Source organism: Bos indicus x Bos taurus, chromosome 24 (assembly GCF_003369695.1).
Source record: "Bos indicus x Bos taurus breed Angus x Brahman F1 hybrid chromosome 24, Bos_hybrid_MaternalHap_v2.0, whole genome shotgun sequence".
NCBI classification, from domain to species: Eukaryota; Metazoa; Chordata; class Mammalia; order Artiodactyla; family Bovidae; genus Bos; species Bos indicus x Bos taurus.
The window spans coordinates 61430799-61442389 of NC_040099.1; the positions used below are offsets into that span (position 1 = coordinate 61430799).

Here is an 11591-nt window from a genome sequence, read left to right on the forward strand (position 1 = left end):
GTATGTGTGTGTCTTTGTGTGTGTCTGTGTCTGTATCTGTGTGTGTCTTTGTGTGTGTGTGTGTGTTCGTGCACATGTGCATGCATCTGCTCAGTCATGTCCAACTCTTTGCAACTCCATGGACTGTACAGCCCACCAGGCTCCTCTGTCCATAGGATTTTCCAGCAAAAATACTGAAGTGGGTTACCATTTCCTTCTCCAGGGGATCTTCCCAACCCAGGGATCGAACCCACGTCTCCTGCATCTTCTACATTGGCAGGCGGGTTCTTTACCACTGAGCCACCTGGGAAGCCCTGTTCAAGACAGTGTTACTAGAAGAATCATAGGCCTTTCCCTAGAGATTCTGGTCACTGTGGAAGTTGTAGAATGTTGTTTCTAACTCTGAGGGCTGAATGTCATAAGCATTCCCACGTTCAAAGCCTTGCTCGCTCTTTGTCACTTTAAAGGCTTTGTAGGTTGTGAAGGACGTGCCTGTTGGTATTGTACTACAAACACTTGATCCTGTGGGACCAGGAAGCAGAGAGTGCCTAAAAGGTCATGGGAACAGTGACGATCTTCTCTGCTTCTCTTCTTTTTCTCTCCCTTGATAATCTGCCAGAGGAAATATCTTTGTGGCAGGGCTAGAAAAAGTGTCCGCTGAGGAATGCTGCCCCAGAGAAGCCTTGACAGCTCCCCCAGGCATGAGGACTCCTGAAGAGCTCAGTAGATGCGGCCCAGTGAGGTTCTTCGCCGCAGCTCACCTCGGTGGGCGTGTGCAGTTAATAATCGACGCTGATAACAGCTAATATTTAGTGAGCCCTTAATATATACCAGTCATTGTTCTAAATGCCTTAATGCTGAGAGGCATAAGACAGGGACGTCTGTCTGTACATCTGTCTCCTTTTCTGTTTTGACCACCATCTTGTTTCAGAAAAAAGGAAGCACATGTTATACACACACACCACACACACACCCTTCACACAGCCCAAACAGGCCTACTTTTTATGGGCCTCAGGCACTGGGTCAGCATTAAGAACTTGAGACTCTCAAACCCTGGTCACTGGCTGCACTTCTCCCAGATACAGCCCGAGTCCCGGCTTGGCTGGAGGAGTCATGGCCTCGGACAGCAGGGAAGCCATGCTGCCTTGGTGGAGCCTGGAGCCCATGGCCTAGACGTGCCCGAGCTGGGGTCCAGAGACCCCTGCTGTCCACCCGTCTCCGTGTCGCTTCCCGCCTCGTCTTCCCTGTGGGTTAGCGGAGTGTGGGGCGTGTGCAATGCTCACGGTCCTCGCGAGAAGCCTGTGTCCTCTCTGCCGATGTCTGATGCCTGCGATCAGGCTGCCCTTGCTACTGTCCGTGGTGCCCCTGGCCTGACCTACAGGGTCTGCCCTCGTGAACAGCAGGGTCTGTCCGTCTGGACCTTCCTGCTCCTGTTGTGCCCAGGTCAGTCTGGAGGCTCCGCCAGCCTCGGGAATTGCCACCAGAGGTCTGAGCGCCTTTTGATTGCCAACACTTGCAGGTGCCTTGTGTATTCAGTGAGCTCTTTGGAGCTCCTCCTTAGACGGTCTTTCCTGTAAACATTTGAGGATGGACCTCCTTTGTCCGGAGAGTCGCACTGTGTAGGACAAGAGCATGAATGACCCAGTGCGGGAAGGCTCCTGCCCGTAGGCAGCGTGTGAGAGAGGGGCGATCGGCCGCTCCGATGCATCGGGGGTGTTCACGCCTGCTCCTGTGCGGTGGTTCCCCCTCCCACCCTCTCGGGAGCAGAGGGTGAGGGAGACGCGGCGGCCCCTGTTGGTTTTGGCCGCGCTCAGACGGGCGCCCCAGGCCACGCCGAGCCGGGTGAGGGTTCTTCATCCCTTAGCGGCTCCTCAGGCTTTCCATGGGAGCAGGCCCCGCCCAGCTGGGAGCAGGCCTTGCGTGTGTGCCCCTGTGTGCGTCCAGTTTCGCGGCCTCCCCTGAGCTTGGCGGGGCCTGCTTTGGGGAAGGCACCGAGTGGAGCCCCGAGCTCTGCTTCCCTGTCCCGTGTGGCCATCTGGCGGTGGTGTGGGTTCTCAGCCCCATCTCTTTATTCCAGGAAACTGGGCACAGCTGGGCAGAAGCTCGGAGGCGCTGCTGTCCTTTGTCACATCAGGCACGACCCTGTGGACCCCGGAGGACCCTTCACCCTGACCTCCGCCAATGTGGGCAAGTGCCAGACGGTGCTGTGTCGGAACGGCAAGCCGCTGCCCCTCTCCAGGTCGTATGTCATGAGCTGCGAGGAGGAGCTGCGGAGAATCAAGCGGCACAAGGCCATCGTCACCGAGGTGAGGGTCGTCTTCCTCAGGTTGTGGGGGGACTGGGAGGAGGCCGCGGAACTGGCCGGGGAGCATCTCCCTCGGCGTTCTGTAGACGCCAAAGCTGATCCAAGATTCCAGATCCGAATCCACAGCATCTAAGTAGACTCGTGCAGAATACAGAACAGGGCCCGGCGGCCTCTCCACGTCAGGGCCAGGCAGTCACCCCGTCCCATCCTCGGGGCCCCCACAGGGGGCTGAGACCTGGCGGCCTCTCCGCGTCAGGGCTGGGTGGTCACCCCGTCTCATCCTCGGGGCACCCACAGGGGGCTCAGGCCCGGCGGCCTCTCCATGTCAGGGCTGGGCGGTAACCCCATCTCATCCTCGGGGCACCCACAGGGGGCTTGGGCCTGGCGGCCTCTCCACGTCAGGCCAAGCGGTCATCCTGGCTATTCTTCAGGGGGCTCAGGCCCTGCAGCCTCTCCGCATCAGGCTGGGCAGTCACCCCGTCCCATCCTCAGGGCACCCACAGGGGGCTCGGGCCCTGCAGCCCCTCCGCGTCGGGCCGAGCGGTCACCCCGGCTGTTCCTCAGGGCACCCACAGGGTGCTCAGGCCATGTGGCCCCTCTGCGTCAGGCCGGGCAGTCACCCCGTCTTATCCTCGGGGCACCCAGTGGGGCTCAGGCCTGGCAGCCTCTGCACATCAGAGCCAGATGGTCACCCCGTCTCCTCCTCGGGGCGCCCACAGGGGGCTCAGGCCCTGCAGCCTCTCCTCATCAGGCTGGGCGGTCACCCCGTCCCCTCCTCGGGGCGCCCACAGGGGGCTCAGGCCTGCAGAGGTCACACTGCCTGCCCTTCTCTCCTCCTGGCTCTGGGGCCTGCGGGCTGTCACCTTTCAACCTCGGCGCCTTGGTTTCCTCCTGGGTAAAGTGGGCCTGGTGAGGTGTCTGTCTGGCCTCTCAAGGCCAGTGTACGTATCAGTGTAAATTAACTAGTTGTTGATTCAGTTCATGCCTCCTGCTGCACTCAGATAAGGCGGTGAGTGGTTCTCAACCGGGGGCCATTCCCCCATCAACACCAAGGACACGTGGTAGTGTCCGAGGACATCTCTGTTGTCACAACTGGGGTGGAGAGCGTGCGTTTGGCACGTAGCCAGTAGAAGCCAGTATGTGTGCGTGTGTGTCAGTCGCTCAGTCTTGTCTGTTTGTGACTCCACGGAGTGTAGCCCGCCAGGCTCCTCTGTCTCTGGGATTCTCCAGGAGTGGGTTGCCATTTCCTTCTCCAGCAGATCTTTCCGACCCAGGGATCAAACCCTGGTCTCCCCCCACATTGCAGGTGGATTCTTTACCGTCTGAGCCACCAGGGAAGCCCAGGTAGAAGCCAGGGACGCTGCTGAGCATCCCATGGTGTGGGGCGGCCCCTCTGAGTCTCCATGGTGTGGGGGTGCAGGGCGGCCCCTCTGAGTCTCCATGGTGTAGGGGTGCAGGGCGGCCCCTCTGAGCCTCCACGGTGTGGGGCGGCCCCACCGCACAGTCTTTGGCCCAAAAGGTCCAAGTGCCGCTGCTGAGAAAGGCCGTCGGGCTGCAGCACAGCCTCCAGAACGGGCTGGAAGAGCTGGACTCCGTTCACATGTTCATCCTGCAGTGTGGGTCCCCTCTGTGTGCCTGAAACGGATGGGCGCTGTCGATGTGATTCCCGTGTAGACACATGTCTGCCCACAGGAGGTGTCCAGTCTCGTCTCGTCAGTAAAGCCTGAGGAGCGGTGTGATGCCCGGGTGGACAGTGGTGGAGGTCTGCAATCAGCAGAGAGAGACTGACTCCGGGAAGGCTCCGCCCAGGGCCATGAGGAAGACAACTCAGGATCTCCCGTGGGAGTCTGGGAAACGAGTCTGCCTCTCGATTCCCATCCCCTTCCTGTTCTAAGAGCAGGGAGGACTAAAGTGAACACTAGACACCATGTAGGGAGCAAAGAGTCTCAGATGGGACTGAGTTAAATTATTAACTGTGTATTGAGTTCCGTGCTCAACAGTACACGGTGCAGAGATTATTTCCGCTGAAGAACTTGAATCAAGAACCAAGCAGCTACACCGTGGCTCCTCGCTCCAGCCTCGGAGTAAAAGCTTTTTACTAGCAAAGGGTCTGAAACTTTGGTTCATGGTTCAGATGGTGGGAACCCAGCTGGACTGAAGCGGGAGGCGTCATCATCATCTCCATTTGCTGCCAGGAAAGTCAGCTCAGGAATTTCGGGAGCCGCCTTTCTCCTTGAATAAGTGTCTGCCTCTCCAAACACTTCACTTCTCCCCACCTAGTCTCACGTGATTTGTTTCAGCCTCCTTCAGGTTAAAGCTCCGCCCACTTTTGGACCTTCCCACGCCATCGCCTGCTGGTTGCTGGGCTGTGAGCAGTGGTCTGAGATGGGGGCCATCACGCTGAATCGCACCTGCCTAGGAGGGTCTGCTGCCCCCCGGGTGGCTCAGCAGGCCCTTCCTCCCTGGACCCCTGTGCGTTCCCAGAGATGCTGATGTGCTTTGATGATGGTGTGCTTTGGAACGGACAGGTCCCAACACAGGGAATGCATGAAGCGCTTTCCACGTGTCCCTCCTGCTCCCTGCTGGCCCCAGGCTTCTGCCCCGGGTTCTGATGACAGGTGGCCGGGAGCCCCTCACAGGAGGTGGACAGGCCTGCAGGGCGGGCAGGCCCCGGAGCTTCCCCCAGGCAGGAGCCCCGCCCCCAACTCTCGGTGGTAACGTCTGCTTGGCAACCCCTCTCTTTCCAGGACGGCAAAGTGAACGGAGTGACCGAGTCCACGCGCATCCTGGGCTACACCTTCCTGCACCCCAGCGTGGTGCCCCGCCCACACGTGCAGTCCGTGGCCTTAAGCCCCCAGGACGAGTTCTTCATCCTGGGCAGCAAGGGGCTGTGGGACAGCCTGTCCGTGGAGGAGGCCGTGGACGCCGTGCGCAGCGTGCCGGATGCGCTGGCCGCCGCTAAGAAGCTCTGCACCCTGGCGCAGAGCTACGGCTGCCGCGAGAGCGTGAGTGCGGTGGTCGTGCAGCTCAGCGTTCCCGAGGACAGCTTCTGCTGCTGTGAACTGGCCGCCCTGCCGCCGCCCAGCCCCGGCGTCTTCGCGCCCGCCGCCGGTGTGGCCGTCCGGGAGCGGCCGGCCGACGGGCTGGGCGCGCCGTCCTCCAGCAGTGGGCTGGCTTCTGAGATGAGCAGCGAGCTGTCCACATCGGAGATGAGCAGTGAGGTGGGCTCCACGGCCTCGGACGAGCCGCCGCCGCCGGGCCCGCTGGGCGAGGGTAGCCCCGCCGGCCCCGGCGAGCCCCGCTGCGCGCTGCACCCTGGGGGCGCGCCCAGCGCCTTCCAGCGGCAGCTGTCCAGCGCCACCTTCTCTAGCGCTTTCTCGGACAACGGGTTGGACAGCGACGATGAGGAGCCCATCGAGGGCGTGTTCAGCAACGGCAGCCGCGTGGAGGTGGCAGCGGACATCCACTGCGGCCGCGCCAGGGACGGGGAGCGCCGGCGGCCGCCCGAGGCCGCCGACGAGGGCGTGGGCGCCGCGGAGGACGAGCCGGGCGCGTCGCGGCGCGTGGAGGGGGCCGCGGGGACCATGGGGCGCCGGCGGGGAAACGGCTCTGTGGCCCCCCAGGAGCGCAGCCACAACGTGATCGAGGTGGCCGCCGACGCGCCGCTGCGCAGGCCGGGCGGGTACTTCGCGGCCCCAGCGCAGCCGGACCCCGACGACCAACTCATCATCCCCCCGGAGCTGGAGGAGGAGGTGAAGGAAATGATGAAGCAGCGGCCGCCCGCGCCGCCGCGCCCGGGCCCCGCGGAACCGGCGGACTGCAGCTGCGACACGCCGCTCTGACCCGCCCGGGCCCCGCAGACCGGGCCGCCCGCTGGCCACACGCCTCCGCCTTCCGCAGGCGCCCCTTCTGTTGGCCGTTTAAAAAATAATAATTACCACTTTTCTTCTAGTGATGCTCTACCCATATGATTTCAATCTGTTAACCTCTTCCCCTAACATATCAGATGTGTAAAGACAAAAAACAAAAGGTTTAATATATTACAGAGAAACAGTTAATGTAATGTTTTTTAAAATGGCTTTTTTGTTCTCTGTGTGGAAGGCAAGGCAGGTTGCCAGTGCTAAATGATTTAATAATATTGTAATTCTGTATTTCTTTGTGGGGGGAAGACGTTTTCTTGTTTTCTGTTTTTTTGTTTTGTTTTGTTTTGTCTTGAAAACAATAGACATTTGTAGAATATGGAGACTAACTCCTAGGAGTTGTTTTACTCTGTCAGGTGACTGAAGTCACTGGGATTCACTAATTTTCTCTGAGAGAACCGTTGATTGAGAAATTTCTATTGTAAATAGCTCCGTGTTGTATAGTGATGCTTCAGAAGTTTTGTAGCTTTGGCGTGAGGGACACAGACTGAACAGCTGACTCCCCTCCGTCCCCACACCCACACGGTCCCCCGGCAGTGTGCCTGAGCCCTGCTGAGGGCACTGCCTTCAGATGAGTGGATCTTAGCCACTGGAAGGGACCTGGCCCCAGGGGCCGCTGACCCTCTCCTCCTCTCCTGTTCCCACCAGCCCCTTTTGCAGACACTTTTTAATTGTGTTCCTTACTGCTGCCACAATCAGCATGATTGTGTAGCGTTCAGTTAGATCCTTTACATACCGAGAGTTATATTAAAGCAGAATGCACAAATGAACATGTCATAATTTTGGTATAATAAATACAAAATTTACAAGTCCTGGACCCATCTGCTTTTGTCTGGGGAGCCAGGTGTGTCTTGCAGATGATCACGCCCAGCTTGGGTTTGGAATGAATGCATGTGCCTTTGGGGTTATCTGGTGCTTCCGTCTTTAATTTTTTTCTTTTGAAGAGAAAATAACCAAACAAGTTAAACTACCTTGAATGAAAGTAGTGAAATCCACCCTATAGTTAACAATATGTGTAGCTGGTTTACAGCGTTTCTATTTCTGGTTGTTACTGTGTAGAATAGGTATTAAAAAGGGGTAAGGTAGCATAGAGGAGATCCCAGGAAAATCCCACAAAGCCAAGTTTATTTCCCTTTCTCTCAGGGGCCCCTCAATCATGTGAACCAGTTTTTAGTCAATCTTTTTTTTTTTAATTGGATATAGTTGTTCTTTTTTATATTGGAGTGTAGTTGATTAACAGTGCACATACAGAGTGAAAATCCAGAGCCGACTGCTGCACTCCCCACCCCTCTGCGAGTGTGCTGTGGGGTCCTCTAGGGGGTCCCGCGCTCCTGCTGGCTGCCTGGCCCCACTTAAAAATGGCACTGTCCCACTCTGCACCTGTGACCGTGTGTCTTGTCCCACTCTGCACCTGTGACCCGTGTGTCTTGTCCCACTCTGCACCTGTGACCCGTGTGTCGCGTCCCAGTCTGCACCTGTTACCCGTGTGTCGCGTCCCACTCTGCACCTGTGACCCGTGTGTCTTGTCCCACTCTGCACCTGTGACCCGTGTGTCGCGTCCCACTGCACCTGTGACCGTGTGTCGCGTCCCACTGCACCTGTGACCGTGTGTCGCATCCCACTCTGCACCTGTGACCCGTGTGTCGCGTCCCAGTCTGCACCTGTTACCCGTGTGTCGCGTCCCACTGCACCTGTGACCGTGTGTCGCGTCCCACTCTGCACCTGTGACCGTGTGTCTTGTCCCACTCTGCACCTGTGACCCGTGTGTCGCGTCCCACTGCACCTGTGACCGTGTGTCGCGTCCCAGTCTGCACCTGTGACCGTGTGTCGCGTCCCAGTCTGCACCTGTGACCGTGTGTCGCGTCCCACTCTGCACCTGTGACCCGTGTGTCGCGTCCCACTCTGCACCTGTGACCCGTGTGTCGCGTCCCACTCTGCACCTGTGACCCGTGTGTCGCGTCCCACTCTGCACCTGTGACCCGTGTGTCGCGTCCCAGTGCACCTGTGACCGTGTGTCGCGTCCCACTCTGCACCTGTGACCCGTGTGTCGCGTCCCATTCTGCATCTGTGACCGTGTGTCGCGTCCCACTCTGCACCTGTGACCCGTGTGTTGGAGACGCTCTGGGTCTTCGCCGCGCCTCATGTGGACCAGCTTTGCAGGTAGAACGATTTCCCTCCTGCAGGTCTGCCCTCCAGAGGGGTACCTGGCAGGTTCAGTGACGGGACGCAGCAACTAGTCTCTCGTGTAGACTCCGTAATGGGCTGTCCGTCCCCTCTCTGGGTGGCCAGATGAGTGGACCGCTCCTTGTCTTGGGGATGCCGTTCTTCACTCCACGGCAAGCTTCTTGTACACTGTGCGCTGTGCAAACCACCAAGACTGGAAGAAGATGGAGCTCATCTCAGCCCCATAAGTGTGGTTCCCAGGTGGCGCTCGTGGTTAAGAACCCACCTGCCATGCAGGAGACATATAGACATGGGCTCCATCCCTGGGTCGGGAAGATTCCCTGGAGGAGGGTATGGCAACCCACGCCAGTGTTCTAACCTGGAGAATCCCATGGACAGAGGAGTCTGGTGGGCTACAGCCCACAGGTCACAAAGAGTCGGACACGACTGAAGCGAGTCGACTTGGCACACGCACAGCCCCATGAGGGATCAGTGACCAAGAGCGGAGACCCAGGCAGGGCTCTGCTCTAAGCCCGGAGCGAGGCCGGCTCGGGACCCTGCGCCCGGGGCTCCACTCTGGACCTGGAGTGAGGCCAGCTCAGGACCCTGTGCCCTGCCTGCTTACTGGCACCCAGCCCACCCGTCTTCCTGCTGCTCCGGGCGGATCTGAGCAGACCCGGAAGGCTCAGCACTCTCACCTCATGCCTCAATCCCTCCAGAAGTTCCAGGTGCTCTCTGACTCCTTGGTGTGGAACCCCCTGCGGGCGGGGCTCATCGGTCGCCTTGTGTGGCCCCCGCCCCAGACAGACCATGTGGACCCCATCCTTCCACAGCTCACCCCCAGAGAAGCCCACTTCCGCCCTGAGCAGGGCCAGCACAGGCAGCATGACCTGGGGGTCCACGGAGGATGCCCGGCAGCTGCTTGTGCCAGAGGCGGCCGCTGGGACCAGCGAGGCTGCACCCAACCTCTGCAGCTGACGGGGCGATGGGGCGTGGGCGTGGCTGTTTCCCGAAGACCTGCAGCTCGGGGCACGCTTGCTTCTAGTTCATTATCCCAGCAAGTCCCACTGTCCACTCGCCCCATGTAAAGAACTCTGGAGATGAAGGACAAGACTTCACCCTTGGGGAGCGTGGGGCCAATAGTGGGTGAAAGAGGCCGGTGGGCACAGGGCTCTTGCTCGGCCTCCTTGCTCTTCCCTGGAGCTGCCTGAGGGGCCTTCACTGCAGCCCATTGAGGTGAAAGTGAAGTCGCTCAGTCGTGTCCCAACCCTGCAACCCCATGGACTGAACCCCCCAGGCTCCTTCCTCATCCATGGGATTCCCCAGGCAAGAGCACTGGCACTGAGTGGGTTGCCATGACCTCCTCCAGGGATCTTCCCAACACAGGGATCGAACCCGGGTCTCCTGCGTCGCAGGCGGATTCTTTACCCTCTGAGCCACCAGGGAAGCTCACCGAGGTAGCATCTAATGTACCATATGTAGAGCTGCTCATAAAGCTGGAAAGTGCTTAGTATTTGGAGATTCCCCAAAGCCACGGGATCTGCAGGGTGAGTGTGAGGGACACGGGCTCCCCCTGCCCCCCCAACTCCCTCCTCCTCTGGGAAGGCCAGAGGATTGGGAAGGGATGCAGAGCTCCAGCAAGGCTGGGGCCTTGCTGACACACTCAGAGCCCCCATGAGGACCCTGGGAGTCTCAGGTGTGGGCTCAGCTGCAGGCTGCCCCCGGGTGTGCCCGCCATGGCTTCCCAGACGGCCCCGGGTGCCCTAACACCCAACCGTCTGACCCGGGATGGTGCCATGGCGTCCCCTAAGGCACAGGGGTCCTGACGCCCAACTCATCAGACCTGGCTTCTCTCGATGGCTTTGTCACAGCGCCACCTGCTGGTGAGATGAGATCTGGGTGGAAACGGGCATGACTCCCTTCTTTCTCCATCTTTCACTCTTCCAGGACAAACAGATTCTGTCACTCCTAGACCTGAGACAGAAAGCACTCCCAAGCACTATCGAGTAGTCAGAGAAGCCACGCTAAGCCATGTTACTGTTCCCCCTGGAGTTCTGCTCTGTCAGGTGGAACGGTTGACTGGTTCCTGTGATGGGCACTGTTTTTTTCTGGGAAACCAACGTGCAGACATATCGAGGTGTAACAGGAATCATGGCATTGACCTGGGAGAGAGGAAGTCAGTCTCCAGCGTCCATCTAATCCTCTGTTCCTCATAGTGGAGAAAGGGCTTCCCTGATGGCTCAGCTGGTAAAGAATCCGCCTGCAGTGCAGGAGACCTGGGTTCCATCCCTGGGTTGGGAAGATCCCCTGCGACGGGAACGATACCTACTCGAGTATTCTGGCCTGGAGAATCCCGTGGACTGTACAGTCCATGAGGTCACAAAGAGTCAGACACGACTGAGCGACTTTCACTTTCATAGTGAAAAATAAAAACTGTAATACACTTTGGATCTAATAGGACTGTACCTGAGAGTCAGCTCATTGCTGACACTGCCGAGTAGGGAGATAAAGAACAATTCCCATGCAAACCTCATCAGAAGGCATTTTGGATTCCCACGGACATGTCAGGAAATAGAATTTTTGTAAAACATGAGGGTTATGGTATCTGCCCTCCCTACCTCCCCATGGTCAAACCAGGCAATTTGTAGACAGACAGTAGCATGTTATGTAAGTGGAAGTGTTGTCTTATTGTAAATGAACACCTAAGGGTGATCAGAGAAAACATAATTGGGACACAGCAAAAATGCTTTTTTAAATTAAAATCTAGAGAGAAAACAAAAAACTCCTAGAGAAACATCTGTTGGAACTGTTACAGGAGGAAGGGATGAAGTAATGGTACAAAAGGCAGGTTTTCTCATTTCTTGCCACTGAATTTCATTTTCTTTCAGTTTATCCCCCAAAAGGCATTTTGGGCAAATGAATCTACACTCGCCTTATTTCACTGTTGCTGTTGACCTGTCGTGAACCGACTCCTACCGCTGCAGAGTCGGAAGATCGCTGTAAAGGTTGTCCCCCATCCCAGCCTTACCAAAATTGCAGCCAAGTTCAGACTTAGCTTGGCAAATCCATCACCCTGATTGGTAACAAAGTAGGAACTCCATCGAGCAGACGAAGCTCTGGGCGATGACAGGAAGTGCCGCAGACCACCCCGTGCTCAGCCCTGGGCCCCGAATGGGGGACTGGGGTGCCCAGGTGGCCATCTGACGCCCTGCGGTTGTGGTCTC

General features: G+C 58.1%; 1 protein-coding gene across 1 annotated transcript in view; it reads left to right on the top strand.

The window, feature by feature from the left end:
• Window positions 1-7016, top strand: part of PHLPP1 (PH domain and leucine rich repeat protein phosphatase 1) — a 232065-nt gene extending 225049 nt beyond the window's left edge. Inside the window, exons 16-17 of the mRNA XM_027525964.1 lie at window positions 2057-2285; window positions 5032-7016. Of these exons, the coding sequence (XP_027381765.1) occupies window positions 2057-2285; window positions 5032-6126 (1324 nt within the window). The 3' untranslated portion in view covers window positions 6127-7016. The remainder of the gene's footprint in view (window positions 1-2056; window positions 2286-5031) is intronic.
• Window positions 7017-11591: the final 4575 nt, after the last annotated feature.